We start from the raw sequence: 22443 nt of genomic DNA on the forward strand, positions 1-22443 counted from the left end.
TGCTTACACGACTTACTCTTACATATCGTATTGTAATGAACTGTAAAGAATGTTTCTGAGGAGTACCATGAGGTAAGAAAACTAAAAAATACCGCTAATCATTATTATGCATGAGTCCAGATAGCATTCTGACTAACAATAATGTAAGCTTTTCAAGCTTCGTAGTAGTTGCGTTACTAGAAAAAAGAACAAGTTCAAAGATATTCTGTACAGTTCCTTACAGTATCTACAACTCCCATTTTACATTCTTTCACGCCAGATATATCTATTCTCTTTTTTTCTCAAATTTCGAAATATTCTTATAAATATTTCACTTATAAATTTTATTTCTCTTCATTCATAACTACATTCAGAAGAAACTACTCCATACAGTATTTCTACACAAACCTTACAAAATACAAAATACACGATACAATAAATAACTAAAAACTTCTCAATCTGTTTTATTACAATACTTATAATACTTACTGTGTTACGACTTTATTGCACTAGTAAATCCTGTAGGTATTTGTTACGTAACTGCTAAACCTACATAGAAATCACGCTTACCTTTTCAAAGGTATTTTTTTGCCATCTCGATAGTGCGCTAGATAAGCTTGAGGGTAAAGAATTGGAATTATTATGATAAATAACAGAATATTATTCAGAACACGTTTCGACACTTATAACAATAATAATGCAATATTAATTAATCGCTTCGATATAAAATTAAGAACATTTTCTCTTCGTTATTTTTCTTTAGATTACCAACGTGTTGGGTTTGTACCAAGATCTTTACCTTCAATGTAGACGGTGAAATTATTAAATTAAAAATTGTGTATTTATCGTATGTCTTCTTCTATCTAATTAACAGGTGAAGAAAATGCAGGATAGGGTGCAGAAAACGAAGGAAGAGGTACAAAAAGCGAAAGAAAAATATGAAGCTGCGTTGCAAGAAATTAATCAGTATAACCCAAAATACATGGAAGATATGACACAAGTGTTCGAAAAGTGTCAAGAAATGGAGGCGCAGCGGCTTCAATTCTTCAAGGATGTTCTCTTCGGCATTCACAAATGTCTCAATATATCTCAGGATCCAATGTAAATTACTTTTTGTTACTTTTGTTTACACTCTTCGATGAAAATTATTATTTTCGAGAGTGTGTTGTACAATGACTCGCAAAAGTATTTGAAGCATTTGAATTGAATAATTTATTTCAAGTATTTACATTACGAATACCTTTAAAGGTATTAAATCATGTGTTTTATAAATCTTCAAAATTTACTAAATTATAAAGTGAGTTTATTTCTTTAGAAAGAAATTTAAAACAAAAGATTTGATTTCATTTGGTTTACAGACTTCCACAAATATACGAAGAATTCTATCATACAGTTAACAACGCGGACCATGAAAAAGATCTGAAATGGTGGTCGAACAATCACGGTGTAAATATGGCGATGAATTGGCCACAGTTCGAGGTAAGTCGACAAAATACAAATATACGCATTACAATAATTCTTTCTCATCGCATGTAAACTCTTGCTGATGGTTGAAGATCTGATGTTAGAAAATATAGCCGTAGCGTGTATTGAATATCGTTCTTGTTCTTTCCTTTTTATAACTGCATTAATATCGTCCATTAGTTATATTCTGTATGTCTGGATATTCTGTAGTATTTCATTCGAATTAATATAAATATCGCCAATCTGTTTCTATACTCTACCGATGGAGAAACAAACCTGTCGTTATTTCGTGTGTCTGTTATAACTTCTAAAGACAGCAATTATTATGAGCTTCTTATTTTTATTCGTTAAATACCGCTCATAGGCATCTTTTTATTGGAAAAAGATTGAGGCACTCTGTGTAGCATAGTATCGAATTTCTCTCAAAGCTTCCAATCAAAGAAAGAAAGAAATACAAAAATGAAATATATCCCCTGAGATTGAAATATTTTCTGGAATGCATGCATGTGATTGTTCTTTTTTTTTGGGCGTTGCTATTACGCAGGACTACACAGAGGAGTTCCGTGACATCACCAAGGGCTCAAAATCGAAGGAGGCTCTTCCGGCTGGCTCCATCACGCTCATCAATCAACGCCCGGTCGGCGAGGATGTGCATGTAAAGTTTTGTTACGTTTTACACTTATCCATTTGCTTATTCTTCGTTCACATGCTACTCAATGAGCGAAGATTCACACAAATACATATACGTATACGCACATAGAAAAAAGAAAATGAACTTTTTTTACTGATCAAGAACCACGAAATAGTGTCGTAACAGGCAAACACGACGAGGTCACCGAGGATGGGTTTCCTTTTTCAGCTTCTGGCTCGCCTAACTTAACTGAATTAACCGTAACCCGCTATGCGCTTGTTTTTGCACGTGATCGCAGATCTATATCGCGAATACACGCCGAGCATGTTTCCACTGTTCGATTCTGGAGCGAATTTGCAATAAGATTAATACGTTAACCGAGGAAGATGTCATTTGAATTTACTTGAAGTTACACGTTTCTTCCTTGTCTCCTCTGTAAAAAGAATTTTATTAAACCATGTCGACGCTTTCTAAGAAGTGTAATGAAAATATCCAGATGATCGTAAAGATCTAGCGGTGTAATGTCAGCAAGGTCGTTTCAAATCTCTTTATCTATTTATAATGCATGCCGATGACGCGAATCGAACGTGCATCCATTATGCAGGCGATCGTAAATGAGTAAGACCAGCAAACTGATACCGCGTGTCAAAATACAAAAGAAATTCCAATATTGTAAATGTTTATTCATTTGTAAGAAATTTAAAGGTGTACAAATACACAAAATATATAAAATATCCGAACTATAGTATAAACAAATATATAAAAATACACAAGATTCATATGTATAGGATTTTTTTTAATGTTTAGGCTTGTAATTTGGATCTCCAAAAATTCGTAATAAAATGGAGAAAACATTAGAAAAACATACAATTATGAAATTGGACATTCATATTTAAATTTACATAACTGCATAATGATCTCTTGTGATACTACATAATTTCTGCTAATTGATTTAGTTATTTTGATTCGTCCATTGAAGAATACCTGTATTAAACACATTTATGAATGTCAGACCTGTATAGTAAATTCGCTCTATATTTACTCGCACGTTTAACAAACACGATCATTAGTATACGTATTTATTTATTATTATTATATAGAGAGACGAAGCGTTAAAATAAACATGCTTGCAACCAGAAATCATGCGCACAGTTAATTCGCACGAAAAAATTGTCACAGCCGTAAGTGTGAATTACGTTCATCCATTGTAACAACGAATACGTATATTGCCACATTCGTTACCGCATGATGTATGACAACGATCTTTGTAGGTAATAGGTACCTGTGCGACGCAATTTAACTTCATTCCATTCCAACACGTTCGTTTTCGTTTCATCTTAAATTATACCACTTCTTTTTTTTTTATTATGATACAACTTTTTATAACATGATAATAAATTTTTATCATATGTGAAGCTTATACTCTTAAGCTTAAAAATAACAAATTAAAAATACTGCAAACAGGTATTATAATTGTATATATGTGCTTATCATATTAAATAATTAATAGATACACATAGCCTGACGAAAGTATTCAAACACCGTTTATGAATATATTATATGTATTGTACGAGACATCGTGAAATTTTATTGGCTCTCATTGATAAAGTTTAAAATGAATCTCGAAAGTATATGTAAAAATTAAAAGACATTTCGTACAATTATATGCATGTACAATGCGCAAATATATATTTCGCAGAGATCATGAAAGTATCATAGTAAACAAAGTAGTATGCTGATAAACGTCACAATGTCACAATTTGTCATAATTTGTCACAAATAATCGAACCGATGACCTACCATAATGTGTCAGTAAGATGTGTCAAAAGAACAGACACAAATTCTATATGCATTTTTAAATTCATTTCAAAATTAATACGATCGTGGTAATCGTCTCTTATTACTGTATTAATGAAAGTTCAAAATGGTTTACATAACAAACACAATCCGAACATAAAAATTTTCTATGGTAAATGTTCAAATACTTTCGTGAGTCGGTACAGAGATGAAAAATTTCTAGATATACTATAATTGGTTGCACGCATGATTTAGATAACATTATAAATATTTAATATACATATTTAAACTATAAAATTATATATATATATATATATACACAAATGTAACTTTAAATTTTATAGTGTGATGTATATACAATGATGTAATAAATATAATGATCTTTCATTAACGTAGGAGTACCCACCAGTTAATAACAAATCAAAATCGAAGCCCAGTTCCCGGGTAATATCAACAGATGGAGGCCATGGGGATAGCAAAACCGACACGATGAATTCCAGCAAACACTCTTCAGAGAAAAACAATCATGATGGTAATGCTGTAAACAGGACCTCCACGATGACGTGAGCATTCAAAATAATTTCATAATAAGAATTAATAATAATAATATGGTTAATTCGATTTCTCTGTTTTAAATACAAAAAACTTCGTCTTCTATTCGTTAAATTGAAGATCTTCAAAACTATGTGTGTATTTCTAAACTTTTACTATTCTCTAATAATAATAATAATTCACTATTAGAAAAATCTTATTAAATCCTAGAATTTACATTTTTATACTGCTTTATATTTCACAAATAGCCACTATTAAAAATTTGTTATTAAATGATGGAATTTTAATTACACAGATTTAATTATAGGATTTTTTAATTTATATTGTTTTATATGTTAGTACACCTGTATAAGTATATAGACATAAACAAAGCTAGTGTATCAATATGAATAAAAATTGGAAATTTTTCTCTCCACAGTAATGGTACAAACGTTAAGCAAGAATCAAATCCATTTGAGGAAGAAGAATGGGATGAAGACAGTGGCGAACCATTGGTAGATAATGGAGAACCAGGTGTTCTTGTACGCGCGTTATATGATTACGAAGGAGCCGAAGCTGATGAACTTAGTTTTAAGCAAGGTATTATATAAACTATATATACAACATATACGTATTATGAAATCACAGTACATATTTAAGCATTTTATTATATAGAACCGACCTAGCTCTTAGCTGGTCCAATTAAATGGACCACCCTATATGCATGTATATACAATACGATTTAAATAATTTTTAAATTTTCATTTAAAATTTAGGCGATGTATTCGATAAATTAGAAGACGAAGACGAGCAAGGATGGTGTAAAGGACGAAAAGACGGTAGAGTGGGTCTCTATCCAGCAAACTACGTAGAACTTGTGTCTCCGTAAAACTACCACATAATGCCAAATTACATGAACATTGTTAGTTACTTAACACGTAACGCATACGAAAGCAAAGGAAAGGAACGAAATTTTTATTTTGTTGTTTATTTCTTTACGAAATAGCGAGTTCGTTGAAAAAATAATAAGAAAATTTGTAAATGTCGTTAAATAATAATTACATGAGACTCTATATTAGGGATCGTTCATTTTGTGTGATATATAATGAGCGTTGAAAAAGACGAGAAAGATTATAAAATCTTACGGCTCGATGTTACAATTGAAATTCAAAGAAAACTGTTATAAGAGTGAAAAGGGAAAAAATGCATACATCTACTTCATTCTATTTCTCAGATCGATGTAGGGTCGATACGATAGAATTTAAAAAACGAAACTTTTACTCCTAATGGGTAATTGGTTTCCATAGATAGTTAGGGTTCTCTATATCCATCTATATAAATTAGCGCTAAACGATAAGATGGATACACATACACCACGAGTATATTATAAGTTTAGATTTTTGAGATACTGTACAATTTCAAAACATTTTTCGACTCATTATTAGCATTGTTGCTATGAAATATTTTGGCTAGCGCGACGAAAAGTATATTTAATTTATTGTTATTCAAATGATACTATTAAAACCTATTCTTTTCGAATGGTATCGTTGTATATAATAGCTTTAAGAATATAAACGGTATGTAAAGTTACAATTGTTTAGCGAAGTTGAGATTTTATGATGAGAAAGTGAAAAAAGAAAACACTTGAATACGTACGTAAGACGTACCAGGCAAATAAAATTTGGGACCCAGAATTGTCCAATCTTTTTCTTTATTGTTTTTCCTTTTTTTTTAATAATTACAATATTCTAATGTTGAGAAAAAAAAATGAAGGGACGAGAATTATTTATATATAAAAAATAAAATAAATTAAAAATTATAATATTATGAGAATATTCACGTTATAAAAGATTATAATGAGAAGTTTTCGTCATTGGTTAATGTGCTTTTTTGTACATAATTTCTTATATTGAAGCAATGTTGATCATTTATGAGAATAAAGTCATAATATCTTTTTTAATTGAACGAAAAATTTTATATAAAACGAAATATATAATACTGAAGGTATTTCATATAATCATTATCCATTTTCTGATAGATGTAACACAATTGAAGAAGTATGGAAATGAAAGCGCAAAATTTTGATTGTTAGATATGTGCTTTCGTAACAAATTACCTGCTATTAAGTTAATCGATGTACCTTCACGAATATATGCTTTCAGGAAATATTTGTAGTATAGAAACACGTGTTTAAGTTAATATTGAGAACAATGGTGCGGAGTGATTATGAAATTGAACGAACTGTAGATTTATATGGTTTGAGAAAAAAAGCATTTATAATTTTCTATATGACGAGACAAATTTGAGAGTTAGTATTAACGAAGTCATTTGTTATTTAAATATTCTTTTATTTTATAATGCGCGCAGGAGAATCAACTTCAAGTCAAGTCAAGTTTTCATGGTATATAGTGATAAATGCTAGTTATTCGTCACGAGTAAATAACGTGTTACTATACACAATATTTATGTAAATATAGTAGAGTATAATAACATTTACAATTCAGCCAGCGACTGATTTTTGTAATTGTTTACATCATTAGTCCTCCAAATTATTTTCTGTAAAGAGTGTTCGCGATTCCATGATGTTGTTAAATAGATTATAGTTTGTGTATAAAATTTATTATGTATAACTTAATAAATAGCATATATACGAAATATTACATAATACATGATGCAGCATCTATTTTCACTTACAAATATCATAACGATGCGTCGATACATTTTCATAAACGCCAATTAAGTTTACAAACAACTGTGGTATGATAAATTCGTGTGTTAACTGCGAAACTGAATTTAATAATCATGGTTTTGGCCAAAACTATTAAAAATGTATATCAGTTGAGTGAAAATTGTTTCAAGAAAAAAATTATTGTATAACATTATGGTGTGTAAAAACATATATTTGGATAGTCATTAAACTTCATACATATTAAATTTCATTGAACGAAACAGATTACAATTTTTACACAAGTTCATTTAATCGCTCCTGGTTCTAATCTATGATAAGTATTATGGATTAGCTTTGATATTATAATTCGTTATATGTTAAAAAACAAATTATATGCGATATATATAACATACGTGTAATATATATCGATATTATATATATATGTATATCGACACTAACATATGAAATATCGTCTATTCATTGTGTAGTATATGTACATATAAGTCAAGGAATATTTTATAGCTTGTGAATAATATTATACACTAAATTATCATAATCAAAATCCCTACGTTTAATTTATAAATAACCATATTGTTTACATTTAATTTCGATGATTCTAAATTATATGAACATCTGCAGATCCATTAATGCAGAAAAAGTTAAACATTACTTACAGATGAAGTGGAACAGAATTCAATAAGTATCAAAATGGATGCAACATAAATATGCACTTAGAAACCTATCCTTAAGTTCCAATATATTTGTATACTATTATACATGTTTATATATACTATATCAGTGAACAAAATTTTGTTGATTACAGTATAAATTAAAAATTCAAGAGTCATTGCATACATTATATGTAGTAAGTAATTAATGTAGAAACATCGGAATTCTCAGTCTATGTGAAGAATAATTAAAGTAATTGGAGTAATTAAATTAATGAGTTGCAACATGTTTCTGTAAGTCTTCAAGACTGAAAAATGGTTTATCACATAATTGACAAACATGCGTAGTTTCATTATGTATATCTAAATGTTCCGATAAATCCTCTTCTGTTTCAAAAAGTTCATCACAAATCATACACTGAAATTCATAAGTTTTTATTCCTTGTTTCTCCCATTCTGCTATTGCAGCTTCTTCTTCATGAGCTTGCATATGCATTTCTAGTAACATCTCTGAATTAAACACTTCTGTACATTGCAGACATTGATAGATTTCATCCTTTGACTTATCATTTTCACTGCCAATACTAATAAGATTGGGATTATCATCCTCTTCATCAAACAAATGTTTTTCAACGTGTGCTTCCAATGCATCCTCAGATTCTAATGAGTCCCCACAGATTGCACATTGATACTGCTCTTTGCCAGGACTTTGATCACCCTCGCTCATATCATCACAATGCTTTTGTAAATGATCTTTTAATATTTCCTCATCTGTAAAAATTTTGTCACATACGAAACAAGTATACGTTTCCTTTAGTTTCTCTGCTCCTGACACAGTATCTCCTCTTCCTTTGGTTGCTCCTATTTTCTCAATACTTATTCCTGTCCTAGAATTCTCTAACTTCATAATTCGATTATTCTCTACTTTCAAAAGTTTATCTGACTTTGAGTATACTGTGCCTTTAGAATTCTGTGATGTGTTTGTATTTGTTAACTTTTGAGATTCTCCTTTTGTTATGTTTTCTATATTAAATTCAGACTGATCATGACTTTCTAAATGGCGTACCAACAGTTTCTCAGTTCGAAATGTAGAATTGCATACATAACATTTGTGAATGTATTGTTTTGTAGATTTACATACATGAGCTTTTACGAATCTAGCTTCTACTATTTCATGACATCTTTTACATCGCATCATTTTGTGCTTATTATGTCGCAATATAGTGGTTTCTGTTTTATGCATACGAACATGTGTAATAGCATCACTACGATTAGCAAATGATTGATCACATACACCACATATATGTTTTTCACTATGTGATGAAGTAATTTTAAAAATATTTTCTTGAATTTCTATTTGATGTTCATTTTTAGTATTATTAGAATCCGCAACTTTCGATTCATCTATCTGTTTTACGACACTATTTTGTTCTTTATTTTCTTGTGACTTTTGTACATTATTATCAGTTTTAAATGTTTCAGAAGTTTCATCTGATAAATATGAGTCAGAATCCAAAGCAGAAGTATTATAATCATTATATCTTATTGGTAGTACACTTTGTCTTTTATGAGAAACCATACTAAATGGTCCACCAAGATTGCTCTTAACTGTACGCTTAATTAAAACATGCATATTATTAATATTGTAGAGTTTACTTTCTTTTGTAATGTTCAAACGTTTTAATATGACTTTTGGTTGGTACTTTTTAGAATTCATTGCCTCCTTTACAAACATTGGAGAGACTGTCCCAAATTGTTGAGAATATGAATTAAGATCAGTGCCACAACTTCTTATCATAGACGATTCGAAATTTTTCTTTATAGTCTTTTCTATTATAGTTTTCAACTGTTGATCTAGAGTTTGATACGAAGTTTTATAGTCATTTCCTATCTTATCTCTTCTTATACTATCATTACTCATTCCAAATAATCTGTATTTCATTTCTTTCTCTACAAAACTTGCTAATTCAACTTGTATGCGTTTTAATGCTTCTATCTCTGTTCCCTCTACTTCTATATTCAAACATCTTTCGACACATTTTTTATTATTAACATCTATTGGAATTGGATTTATCCTACGAAGTTGCACAGCATCGATAATATCGGTATTTTTCTCTTGAGAATTTTGTTCAATACTACCATCTTTAGATTCCTTTGACAAAGTATTTAAATTTGCTTTATTTAAATAATGAGGCCCAGCGAGCATTAATGTAGATGTAACAATATACGTAGCATCTTCAATTTCTAATTCTGATTTTACTGAATATGGTGTAAATGTATCTTCGGTTATTTCCGTTTCATTTTTCTTCTGCGATTTCTTTTTAACAACTTTTTCTGGCTGTGAATTAGGAAGAATTTCTTTCTCTTCGAAAAATGTATCTTTCTTTGCTTCATTTTGTTTAATACTTTCTTTGGCAGATATATTTTTTCCTCCAGTTAAAGAACCATCAGAATTTATGTCTTTAAGAGATCTTGTCTTATGTGTATCCGTATCACTGTCTAAACTCACAAAATCATTTCTATCATGTTCATATTTATCTGCCAAAGTGTTTTGCAAGTTCTCTAACACTTTGACCAATCTTCTTTGCTTTTCAAGTTCTTTATCCATATTTGTTTTTGCTCTTGCTTTCTGTACTGGTGATAGCTGTGTATCGTCTGAAGCCATAGAATCTGTATCTGAAACAGTTTCTCCTGTTGCTGCAAGGAGTGCCTTTTTTCTTGCAACCCATCTTTTGGTCGATGCTTTCCTTCGTTCAGTTATATTACGCCTCCCAATTAATGGCTTGACCTTCATTGGAACTAAGGTTGGTTTTAATTGAATATTACCTTTATTTTCTTGCTCTTCGTCATTTTTACATTTATCATCATTGGAAGCATCATGAGCTTTTTGCGAAGAGTCTTTCGAAGATGTAACGTCATCTTCAGATATATACATATCCTTTAGCATCGTTTGATTTGTTATGTTTCCTGTATTCGTAAACTGTAAAGGTATTAATGGTGGCACATCCAATTTTGTTCTTTTCTGGAATAAATTTTCTTATGAAATTGTATGTGATTAATTAAAAGAAATGTGTTATTACAATTAGTACTACCTTATCAAAAGTATCAGAGAGACTGTCTTCTCCACTTTGATGCAAGTTATTGCATGATTTTATGGTCTTTAAATTAAAGTTATAACAAAATTATAAAGCTGTGAAACATTATTTTAATAGACATATGTAAGAGAATATTATTTTATATAGGATATCATAATTTAAATGTAAAACTTTGTCAGCATATTTTACAAGTCTTTATACATAACACTTTCTTTGTATTTAAATTCATGGAATATACTGACAAAGTTGAACCACCAAATCTTGAAACATTCTATAAATAAATATTATAATGATGTAAATCAAAATTTTGAGAATTTGTATTTTGGCACGTATTTTGTACCTGTAGTTTCCTAACTAATTAAGTTACAGTTTTATTTTTACCATAATACAAAGAAATATAATCAGTTTTTTATAATAATACATGCAGAACATTACCTTATGGACATTAATAGTGAAATTAACCTTATGCTTTATACCATTATATTCTTAAATATGTCTAAATATATATAATTAAAAGTTTAATGTTTACACTAAATAATCTTACATCATTATCAGAAGATTCTATGAGTTCCAACTGACTTAACAACATTTGATTTGATCGTATAAACTGTTCCTTAAACTCATTCCACATTTCCAATTTGTAGAGGCATATATGACAAATAATACCTGGCATTCCATGTTCTTCCTTAATCTAAAAAGAAAAGAAGATCCATTATAAGACACAAACAAGTATAGAATTAATTACAAAAATTAAAAAGATGGTGTAAACATACATTGATAGAAGTACATTTACTCAGATCATTTAGTTTTGATTGTAGAACTTCATCGAATAAATTTTTCATACATCCATGGTCAATGAGGCAAATACGACATCTTTCTTTTATAGTTGATAATTTACGTTTTCTCGACATTTTGCTCGACTTTTCCAAAATACAAAATATGATTATGCGTATCTGTATTGATACGGAACACTGTGAACATGTTACGAGTGAACTACGGCGGTTGTAATATCGATAGATCGAAATATATATCGAAATAAAACTATTCATGATATGTTCATGACTCACGAATCGTTGCGAAAAATCCCGCGAAAATTCATGTCTAGTTATTTTAGTGTACGTAGTTTAAATATATTTAATTAATGTATATAAACATGTTAAAAACAGGATCGCGCTACACGACGAAGCAGATACAAACTCTAACAAATCGATTGGAGCACCTTACTTGTGAAACATTTTTTGGTCGCTAAGTGCCTTTCCCTTAACACGGAAGTTGTCAGACCTGTTATGTATTTACAGTATATATGTATAAATGTATACTTATAGAGCTTATACGATCGTGGTCGCAACTACCTTTTCATGCACCCTTGGTGTGCCATCTTCTGGTAAAGGTGGATCGTTACTTGAATTGATGCAAGGTGTACGATTTTTCGAGAAAGTTTTTTTGAAGATTTTTCTGTTTTAGGATAAAAAAGTATTGTAGAGGCATTCATATTTTAATTGTAATTGATCTAATGTTACAATAACAAATGTTAACAAATTAAAACATACGAGATTAACGTTATTCCCAACAAACTTTTAAATACATTAAATTCTCAAGATTTCATTCATATTATCTGAGATGCAGAACATACATAATGATAAACATACATTATTATTGAGCGGTTAAAATTTGTAATTTAATTAAATTAAATAAACTGTACATTAAATCTTAAATCTAGATTCTTGAGTATTAAGTTCATTCTTCAATATTAAATGAACTTTCATTTTTCATAATTCTTCGTAATAGCATTAAAAGTGATCATTTAAAGTAATACTCGATGTCATCGTGTTTTTAAAATCATTTTCGTCAACAAGTATAATATGTTTAATACGCATGGTCAGGATTTACATCGTTTACTACAGAAGTAGCTTCGTAAGCTAATCGTGCTGCCTCTCTTTGATTTGCAATTGCTGCATGCTCCTCGGCTATCTTCTGGTAGAGTTGAATATGTCTGTCCTTCGCTCTCCCCACACTCGCCGAATCCTGTAAGATGTTATACACGATCATCAGGTGAAAGCTACCGTACCGAATCTTCTCTAGCAATAAAATTAAGCCTCAATCGAGTATATTTGTTCACGACTGATAAAAGAAACTTGGATAGAATTATTATTGGACTGCGGGTATCTATGTAAAAATTCATATTTTTATAAATATAATTAAGAACCGTAATCTAGGTAAAAAATTGTCTTACACTGTACTTTGGATCTTTCGATATATCCATCATCAACGCATCATGCTTTTTCATTAATGATATATTTACAATTCAATTTATCAATAATTTCAAATCTTAATTTGATTCTTTTACATCTCAATGGTTTGAAAAAACGACACATTTAATAAGGAATAATAAATAGTAAATGCGTAGTATCCAGACCAGGTAATAATCCTTCAGCTAACTAATAATTAAACAATCATAGAATTTAATTATTACTGTTTGTTAAAAGACACAATTAAATGTTTATTACCCGTGGTAGATTGACTGGGACGCCATGAGCATTTGACTCGGCAATTTTCTGGTATAATCGAAAATGTTTTTCCTTCGCGAGTCTCACAGCTTCAGAATCGATAGGTTGGGCGATAGTATCTTCATAATTTATTAAAGATGCGTGAAATCCACTTTCATCAGCAGCATATTGAACCGTTCGTATTTTATGCTTGGGATGGATGAAGGAATAAGAGCCTAAAATATAAACAATTAAAATTTATTTATATAATAAAGACAGTTTATAAATTGAATATATATTATTTGTCGATATTTGTCCTAAATACAAACAAGATTACAAATACGAATAAAATTATTTTTATGTAAAACAATAAACACAAGACAGAAGTTAAATAAATATGTAAATATCTTATATATCTTCATATATTATATGCATTCTGTGTATTTTTATGTCTTTAAATTCCGCATAAATGCATGAAAATCCATAGTCTAATTATAACCTGTAATAATGATTTCATAAGAAGCATTGAATTACCTTGAACATGTCCAGCGCCATCTCCACTCTCTTGATGAACACGATCAATGTTTCCAGGATATCGTCCCGCCTGGTATTGAAAACTGTAAGGTCTAGGAGGCGGTGGTGGAGTAGTTGTAGTCGTCGTAGAATATTCTGACAAAAGATGCGATACGTCCCCCAGGCAGGGGCTAATCAGAACGATTGCGATCTGATTCGAAAGTATAGTAATCTAATTAGCTATGTACACCGACCAGTTAATCGAATGTAATACAAGTTGACGTCACTTTTGTACAATTACAATTGAGTAACAATTATGAATTTAGTTTATTACATGAATGTTTTAAATTATCAATAGATTTACCAATTTAGTTAAAGAGAATATGAAGAATATATATGTATATATATATATATATGTATATATATTCATTAGTAATTCTTTCTATTTTAAGTTCATAGACAATATTTATAGAGATATAAAAATTAGAAAATAAAAAACTAATCAATAATTGTAATTATGTGAAATAATAAGAAACGAATAAATCAATAATCATATGTCCAGATGATGAAAGATGAAACCTGCGTACGAAGTACATAAATACCAAACTGATTACGGAATCAGGAATAATAACTTCAACAAACAAATAAACACGCGATGTAACAGTATTTATTATTTCTATTCTTAAATTTTAGTTATTTTTTTAAATTTCACGTATCAAATGTTTTACTGAATGAAACGAAACTTATTTAAAATACGTTGAAATTAATTGATGCTTTAGTTAATAAAAATTGAGATATAATGGCGCGATTAAAATATTACGAAGAATTATATAACGATATTGATATGGATTAAACGATGATGATATTAAATATGGTGAAATTGATGTACATACCATTAGATTTCTCATCTTGGCTGCTATGAGTCGACACTTTCGTATAGACGAATCGACATAAACTGAGATACTCTGCCAGTGAAAGTAATATAAGAAACTAACGAAAAGGTGGAGGCAATACGTGTTAAGCCTGTTTTAATATTGGCGCTTCTTCGAACATAGTAAACATTCCTTTTCGTAGTAAAATAATTAATGCGGGTATTATAACGTGTTGTAATACGTTAAACATCTCTAGATCGAATCTGTTATCAATTTTTGCTTTAATTTTCAATGAAAATTATGTAAAAAAAGAGATTTTATTGAAATTACCAAATAATTATATCTGAATAAAATTCTAGTATATTAAATAAATTTTCTATAAAAAGCTAATAAAAATAAAATTCAATGAAATAAATTCTATATCTGGAAAATCTATGCAATAAAAATACCTATGTATAATTTCATAAGAAAATAATGAAGTCGGGAAATCATTAAGAAACTAATATTATATGAGATAAAATTAATTATAATTTTTATATATTTATTATAAAATAAATATTTTAGAATAAATTTACAATACGTAGGATAGAAATAGAAAAAAAGAAGGAAAAACATTTATGCTCATTTATTCATAAATTATCTCAATGGATGGACTTTAACGAATTTGTTTAAATCTGTATAGACAATTGAGCATTTAATCAATATCGAGTTTCTTGAAAGTGCCTTCAACACCAAACAGATCGGTCGCTGTTTTCCCTTTACCTGCTCTCAATGATTCATTAACACGCCTTGTTTGTTCTTCTTCCAAAAACCAGTCACGATTATCCTCGAGCATTTTGACAGACTTTTCGTGGAGTTGCATTAATGGACCAGCCTTTCCACCTGCCTCGTTTGGTAATATATCTACTGGTAAAAATTTCGCTACTGTATCCAAAGTTGTATGTGTATGAAGCTGTAACAAATTAATATAATCAATTAATAGTACCGTAAAATCAGTTATTAATAATATCTTCAGTGGGTTTCGAGGTTTAAAATTTTTAAGTTTGAAATAAATCTGAAGTGCAAGTTGTACCAATACTATTCTATTACCATGTCTAATAATTCCTTCTTCATGAACGGTTTCATCATATTCAGTATCACATCCATCACGCTCGTAATATTCATAAAATGGAACCCTTTCAAGCGAACTGGCAATGCCTCTTGCAAATAAAAAAGATACTTCTTCAAACCCATCGGATTCAATCGAGCAGCGTGACCGAATACAACGTTCTTCATATCGAATAAAATGATGTGCCCCTGAGTTGTGCCTTCTTTGTAAAGCCACAAATCAAGCACCATGCTCAGAAATTTCATTGCATCGTTATAGACATAATTCGAAGGATCCGTATCGATTAGTCTTCCGTAAAGAACAGCGTAACCTTCTGGCGTTTTCGTCTCTAAAACTTGAATAGATCTAAAAATCCAATAATTATTAAATTACTAAAAACTCCAAAATCACTATTATATAATTAATAAGATTAATTGAGATTTATATTTTTCGACGCTTAGCTTAAATATCGGGTTATTCAGAAGGTTTGTAGCGAAATTTGAAAAGAGATAATCTATTACTGTAAATATTAATTAGAATTAGAATTACAAGCAAGGATTAGAATTTTATTGATTAATACACGCAGATTTAATATATTTATAATTTTACGAGTTTTTCTTTGAACATCTTTTCGCTTTTTCACAATTTCGCCAAATATACAATAGAGATTTATGTAGATTATTAGAAATATAATGAATTCTCTAAACAACCTGATAAATAATATAATACGTTAATACTCATTTTTCTTTTTTTTTTTTTGTGAATGATAACATGTATTAGCAAAGAACAGATAATGGGTTCTGTGCGTGCAATTAGTAATTAAGTGTAGTATTATACGTAATATAAGATAATTAAACGTGAGAAGATTAATACGTGAGCTTTTAATTAAGAACAATGACTGTGAAGATGAAGCATGTATGGTATTTGTTAGGCGCCTTTAGTTACTACATTCAATTTCAGTTGTAATTATTATTTATAATGGAATAATAATACACTATATATGTATATGGCTTAGAGAAATCGAATTCTTTAACGCTAGAGCTATCAGTAACTAAAGTATACCCACATTGTCTGAAAAGATTTCCTTAATTCCTTCGTCCCTAAAGGATCTCTATTGGAAAAGAATTCGGGTACGTGGCTCCTCACAGTGTAATATGCATCAATAGTCGTTTTTGTGGGTTCCATCCGATAGTAATTACTATGTAGAAATAACACCAATTCGGAATCTGTTATTTTTGGTAGATGAGGCTGTTTCTTGTACCAGTCTCTTAACATCTGCATGTCTTCCTCTTTCAGGTCTTGATTATTCTTTAACTCATCTTCGTATTTCATTCCTTGGGATGCCATATTTGAGTTCCTTCAAAAATTAGACAAATCTCCTTTATATCATAAGACTCACAAGGAAACTTTAAAACACAGTCTTTAAATTTTGATCAAATACGTAAACTTAATTTTTATTTAGCTTTTTACTTATTAATTAATTTGTGGCTTCCGGTTTTGTTTTATCTTTGAAAATTTGCAGTTTTGTTGGATGAGAAGAATGTTTTTCCTATTTAAGATACAGATTTTACTAGAATCTTGTAATTTTCATGTATACATGAAATATATGTAATTTTAAATATCAACAGAAACTATTAACGATATAATTTAGTTATCAACTTCGATACAAGAATAATTTTATAAAATGTACAGTAAAATTTATAAAATATTCTTACATATAATAATGAACTCAGACGTAAATTATTAATTTTACAATGATACAATATAGAAGCAATAAAATATTCACGATATGAATGATTAATTTTGAGACATCGCTTTTTCCAGAAATTTTGTAAAAATACATCAAAATCGATGTGGAAAAATTCCTATCTAATTTTCTTGAATAAATTGATAATACTAATATTTTATATTTATGGCCTTAAAAATTTTTAACGAAAGTCGTAATTTTGTTTATTGAATAATTAAAATGAAATATTTGAAAGAAATGGAACACTACAGTACCAAGGAAAGCTTATTTCCTGAAGATCACTTCAACGCGATACTACGGTGGCGGTTTGAATAGTACTAACTTCTTTAGAGATCCGAGTACAATCGAGTGATGGAATGAGTTAATATCGGATAATCACACATAGCGTGACAGTCGAGGTCGTCAGACTTCCAAGTGCCAAATTATATATCTTAACATGACATGAAAAATCCTATGAAAGATTCTATGAAAATTGATATGTTTTTATATAACCACTTATGATGCATAATAAAGTCAACGAGATGTGTAAACATATAATGAAACGTTTATATAAATAACTTTTACATATGGTATTTTAAAAAGATGTAAACAATTAAATTTAAGGATGTTGAGTTAGTTACAAATACTGCGATATATCAAGCAATTAATATTAAGAAATATCAGATAATTATTATTAAGAATATTAGGGAATATTAGGTAATCTATTATTTGTTTAATGCTTTAATAATGACTAATTACTAGAAATTATTTTCTAAATTCTGGAATGTATGAGATTAATTCAAGTACTAAACTATTAGGAAAAGTTTTTTTCTTATCATTCTGATCAAGCAAAAATGTATAGACGTAATGTACTGGATAGAAATAAAATGTATCATGACGTTGAATAATATGTCCCACAATATTGCAAACAGGAACTTGTCATTAAAGAAAATTGTTAGGTTACGGATACCGAAGTCGGACTTTAAAATGATGCACACGTAGACAAAGTGTCAGTTTTACATTAGATTACACTGCAAGGTATCAGTAATAAAAGTGAATCGTTTAGCCAAAAAGATTGGCAAACTAGTCAATTATTATCTGTATTTGTGTTTATTTTGTAATAGGTAATTTATTAGATTAATAATTGCATTGTTTAAATTTTTACATTAGGCAGGCGTATGAGTTTCATCATGATTATTTATCAAAAAAAAATATGTGTATAACGAGCACCAATTTTCTAAAATATATTCTTACAACCTTGTACAACTTAAATATTCTATCATTTTCTTGAAATTATTTATGAAATTATACATGGAAGAGTTTCATAAAGAATTGAAAGGAGATGATTTCGAAAATTCCTTTGTGATAAATTACCAAGAATATATCTTGTTACCCAAAAATGTATGAAGCTGTAAATATTAACAGGTAGCAATTAGTACGTAACGGTATAGTTAATCGTAGAACTAAAGAATTCTACTGGTTCTAATTACTAGCATACGAACAGAAAAATTAAACAAAGAAGACAACGATTTATTGAGTAAAATGAAGACAACTCGTGTACAGTAATAAAACTTTATTACTCTTTATAAGATACGCGTAACAAATAGGTTTCTCAGAATTTAAATACCAAAAATTGTTCACAAAGTCGCATACAGAGAGGAGATTGTTCATTAAATAAAAAATATGAGATAAATACTGTCTTAATCTATGTCGAGCTTCTTGAATGTGCCCTCGACACCAAACAGATCATTGGCGATGTTACTTTTTCCAATACGCAACGACTCATCCACCTTGCCATATTTCATTTCTTCGAGGAACCATTCTCGTTTACTGTCGATTTCATTTATCCGCGCTTCCTGCATGTCAGCTAGCGATCCAGCTTTTCCACCGATTTCATTCGGTAAGAGATCGAGAGAGATGTATTCTTCCAGTGTTTTTAACGACGAATGCAGGTGTATCTAAAAAAAAAAAAAGAAAAAATATGGAAACTGGTGAAATGTAAAATAATATTTAACTTTAAAAAATATATCGAAGAATTTCTATACAAATATTTTTATTTGGTAATCGTGCTTTGTGTTCTCACTTGAATTTTATTTTTACTATGTTCAAATACTTCCGTGAGTCGCTGGTACAGATTATTCATTTCAATAAAAATTATTGATAATATTACGAAATATTTTAGATAAGAAGAAAAATAATTTCTGAAGGATTAACATGGTAATTGCAATATCGTTTCACGTACGGAATAAATAATGCACCTACTTCGTAACACTTTTAGCATCGAGAAATGCATCACCGTTGTTGCTCTACAGAGCGGAAAATTATCATTTTATGCGAAGTCTAACATAGATAAGTAATTATTTCTTATGTAAGCCGTCGTCGAAAAAGACATATATGATACATAAATTACAAATGATACACCGATGTTCTCGTAATACGTGAGCGAAATATTATGAAACTAATGTAATGTAATCGATGCATACAATACCAGGAAATTCGCGTTAACTAGTGTATAATTAATTATTCAATAAACACAAAATGAAAATTGTAATTCAACAGATGTTACTAAAATACCAATAAATCTTAAGTCAAAATATCTGGTTTTAACATTCAACGTATTATTCATATTCCTTTTATCATTTTTCACGAATAAAATATATTTCGAAATTTGAAAAGGAGTGTACATCTGTTGGTATACAAACATGAAAAAGAGACGAATAGAACAGCAGATTCGGATAAAACTGCAGATACTTTTAATCTTTTTATATTGTTATACAAATAATTAATGATGGAACTAAAACTCTGAATCTCGTTATAAAATTCCTTACCATGTTCCAAAGTTCCTTTTTCATAAACGGTTTTGCCATATTCAGGATGACATCCATCACTGAAGGAGTATTAATAAAATGTATGCCCTTTATACGAACAGGTATGGCTTCCTGAACGTACATCACTAGCTTTTTCATCCCCATAGGATTTATCCGCCCTACGTGGCCGAGAGTCACGTTAGATGTATCTGCGATAAAAATATAGCCATCGCAAGTGCCATTTTTCAAACCAATCAAATCGCATCCCATGAAGATATTCTTGTTACTATCTTCGAAAGAATAGTGCGATGGATTAGTATCCATTAACCTTCCGAAGAGTATCTTGTAACCATGTTTTGAGAGTCCGGGCAATTCAGAACTGAAACTACAGTACAGGAAGAGAGATTAATTACAAATTATCTACTAATCAAGAAACCAGTAACATTAATAGGTTTAATTACTACCGGAGAAAATTTCAAATTAAACAACTAAGTAATAGAAATTATCAAACAATCGATTAAAACTTACACAACATTAAAAGCTTGCCGCAATTCTTTGGATCCCAAAGGGTCTCTGTTATCAAAAAACTCAGGAACATGAGATCTAATAGTAAAAAAATTCTCTATAGTATTCTTAGCTGCCTCCATGCTATAATAATTACTATGAAGAAACAAAATGAGATGCAAATTGGAAGGTTTAGGTAAATGTTGCTGTTTATCACACCACTCTCTCAACATTTCGATATCCGACATCTTTAGTTCCGAATTCTTCTTCAATTCTTCTTCCAAGGAAAAAGGATAAGGCAAAGGGATCATCTTTTTATTGACCATTTTCGTTTCGTAATTTAAACCAGTCGCACTGTGAACAAACGAGTCAAACAACAAGTTCTTCTGAAGGTGCACAAGAATTTTTGTCGCGTCGCGACGATCTTTATCGTCAAATCCTTGAATGTTTGAAGAGTTCTTGATCACTGAATCACGATAATTTCATCGATAAACATCGACGCAGGAAAGTCTAACGCGGAAAACGTGTACGCGAATAAATTAATCGTAAGCAAAAACTGTATCACTGATCGGTCTGGAGTCTTAACGAAGACTGAAAGAAACACTGGGCGCGTTGATTTTTAATTCAGACCGTAAATTGATTGAGTAACGTGTGGAGAAGGTAGCATTAGGCCAACGCACGGCAAATGTGTGTGTTTACGATTCAGGAATATTGTAATTGTTGTATCGTTAGAGTATACGGTGGAAAAAGATGATAATTACGATAGACGAAAACACATATTAGACCATTCTCTATCATTTCATCTGTGAATTATGCGTAAACACTGTTCATAGATGGGTATTAGGACACTGAGAAAAATGAGATAAAAGTTTTAAATCATTAGCGATTTGTTATAAGTAGTATGTGAATTTTCATGTAAGATAGTTTTATAAAGAATTAGAACAAAGAGAAAGGAATAAGGGTAAAGTGAAGATAATATTTGTATCGATGATTATGAAAATGGAGTAATTCGTGTACTCTTCATTTCGAGATATTTGTATTTTTGCGTTCGAATCGGTTAAAAAATATTTTACCATTATAGTACGAAATTTTCTATTAAACTGTTTGCTCGTATAGCATAAAATTTGCTCTTATTGCCCGTGGTTGTACAATTTTACAAGAATCTCATATGGGAATATATGTATTTTAAATAATAACCAATTTCATTAGTTTAATCTACAACTATGTTGTGAAAATTCTTCTATGTTATAGTAAAATCAAACAATATAATACAGAATAATTGACTGATCCTTTGGTAATCTATCTCAATTATTTGTATAATTCCTTTGCTAATCTAAATTAATTATTTATATAAATGTATAATTATATAAATTGCTGTATTCTATATGACGTTGCGATATTTGTAAACGGGAGCGTACTTGCATATGAAATCATAAATAGTAGACTGCATAAACCGATTCAAGTTGAAAGCACCACGCCTAAATTCGCCGGTAGAAGCGTCATGCTGCTACACATAATGTTAATTAATTTTCATAGAGGAGCATCAACGGAGGAATTATGAAAGCATCCGCTGGAATAAAAAAGGCATTCACCGGAGCCGCAAAGGAATCGCGAC

General features: G+C 29.9%; 4 protein-coding genes across 8 annotated transcripts in view; 1 reads left to right on the forward strand and 3 right to left on the reverse strand.

Moving 5' to 3' along the window:
• Positions 1 to 5855, forward strand: part of LOC117206223 (protein kinase C and casein kinase substrate in neurons protein 1) — a 58821-nt gene extending 52966 nt beyond the window's left edge. For 4 of the 5 annotated variants that reach the window (XM_033445360.1, XM_033445362.1, XM_033445363.1 and 1 more), the window contains 6 exons: positions 854 to 1080; positions 1338 to 1458; positions 1988 to 2098; positions 4268 to 4434; positions 4842 to 5002; positions 5179 to 5855. In XM_033445360.1, coding sequence (XP_033301251.1) covers positions 854 to 1080; positions 1338 to 1458; positions 1988 to 2098; positions 4268 to 4434; positions 4842 to 5002; positions 5179 to 5291 — 900 coding nt within the window. In that variant the 3' untranslated portion in view covers positions 5292 to 5855. The remainder of the gene's footprint in view (positions 1 to 853; positions 1081 to 1337; positions 1459 to 1987; positions 2099 to 4267; positions 4435 to 4841; positions 5003 to 5178) is intronic. The other variant, XM_033445364.1, reaches the window with a different exon arrangement.
• A 515-nt stretch (positions 5856 to 6370) lies between these two features.
• Positions 6371 to 11830, reverse strand: LOC117206222. Its single transcript, XM_033445359.1, has 4 exons — positions 11607 to 11830; positions 11378 to 11524; positions 10831 to 10896; positions 6371 to 10760 (listed from the first exon to the last, which is right to left on the reverse strand). The coding sequence occupies exons 1-4, from the start codon at positions 11742 to 11744 to the stop codon at positions 8010 to 8012; spliced, it is 3102 nt and encodes a 1033-aa protein (XP_033301250.1). The 5' UTR covers positions 11745 to 11830; the 3' UTR covers positions 6371 to 8009.
• A 653-nt stretch (positions 11831 to 12483) lies between these two features.
• LOC117206225 lies at positions 12484 to 14883 on the reverse strand. The gene is made up of 4 exons (XM_033445365.1): positions 14726 to 14883; positions 13854 to 14043; positions 13341 to 13555; positions 12484 to 12858 (listed from the first exon to the last, which is right to left on the reverse strand). Exons 1-4 carry the CDS (start codon positions 14738 to 14740, stop codon positions 12700 to 12702), a joined length of 579 nt encoding a protein of 192 aa, XP_033301256.1. The 5' UTR covers positions 14741 to 14883; the 3' UTR covers positions 12484 to 12699.
• Positions 14884 to 15313: 430 nt separating this feature from the next.
• On the reverse strand, positions 15314 to 21398 carry LOC117206254. The gene is made up of 7 exons (XM_033445422.1): positions 20853 to 21398; positions 20346 to 20709; positions 19221 to 19475; positions 18892 to 18926; positions 16858 to 17148; positions 15794 to 16157; positions 15314 to 15656 (listed from the first exon to the last, which is right to left on the reverse strand). Exons 1-7 carry the CDS (start codon positions 21152 to 21154, stop codon positions 15399 to 15401), a joined length of 1869 nt encoding a protein of 622 aa, XP_033301313.1. The 5' UTR covers positions 21155 to 21398; the 3' UTR covers positions 15314 to 15398.
• Between the last annotated feature and the right edge of the window lie 1045 nt (positions 21399 to 22443).

The sequence above is a fragment of the Bombus bifarius genome, unplaced genomic scaffold, assembly GCF_011952205.1.
Source record: "Bombus bifarius isolate JDL3187 unplaced genomic scaffold, Bbif_JDL3187 scf7180000008000, whole genome shotgun sequence".
Classification (NCBI taxonomy): Eukaryota; Metazoa; Arthropoda; class Insecta; order Hymenoptera; family Apidae; genus Bombus; species Bombus bifarius.

What these genes read in the sequence shown, in the direction of transcription:
- LOC117206222 (XM_033445359.1), bottom strand. Translation starts at nt 11,744, where the DNA reads ATGTCGAGAAAACGTAAATTATCAACTATAAAAGAAAGATGTCGTATT. An exon ending in TAGAATCTTCTGATAATGAT is followed by an intron (nt 10,897 to 11,377) that starts GTAAGATTATTT and finishes TTTAATTTAAAG; the next exon opens with ACCATAAAATCATGCAATAA. An exon ending in TCTCTGATACTTTTGATAAG is followed by an intron (nt 10,761 to 10,830) that starts GTAGTACTAATT and finishes AATTTATTCCAG; the next exon opens with AAAAGAACAAAATTGGATGT.
- LOC117206225 (XM_033445365.1), bottom strand. An exon ending in TGGCGCTGGACATGTTCAAG is followed by an intron (nt 13,556 to 13,853) that starts GTAATTCAATGC and finishes TTTATATTTTAG; the next exon opens with GCTCTTATTCCTTCATCCAT. An exon ending in TCCCAGTCAATCTACCACGG is followed by an intron (nt 12,859 to 13,340) that starts GTAATAAACATT and finishes AACATCTTACAG; the next exon opens with GATTCGGCGAGTGTGGGGAG.
- LOC117206254 (XM_033445422.1), bottom strand. Translation starts at nt 21,154, where the DNA reads ATGGTCAATAAAAAGATGATCCCTTTGCCTTATCCTTTTTCCTTGGAA. An exon ending in AGGAAATCTTTTCAGACAAT is followed by an intron (nt 16,158 to 16,857) that starts GTGGGTATACTT and finishes TTGGATTTTTAG; the next exon opens with ATCTATTCAAGTTTTAGAGA. An exon ending in AGAAGGAATTATTAGACATG is followed by an intron (nt 15,657 to 15,793) that starts GTAATAGAATAG and finishes AATTTGTTACAG; the next exon opens with CTTCATACACATACAACTTT.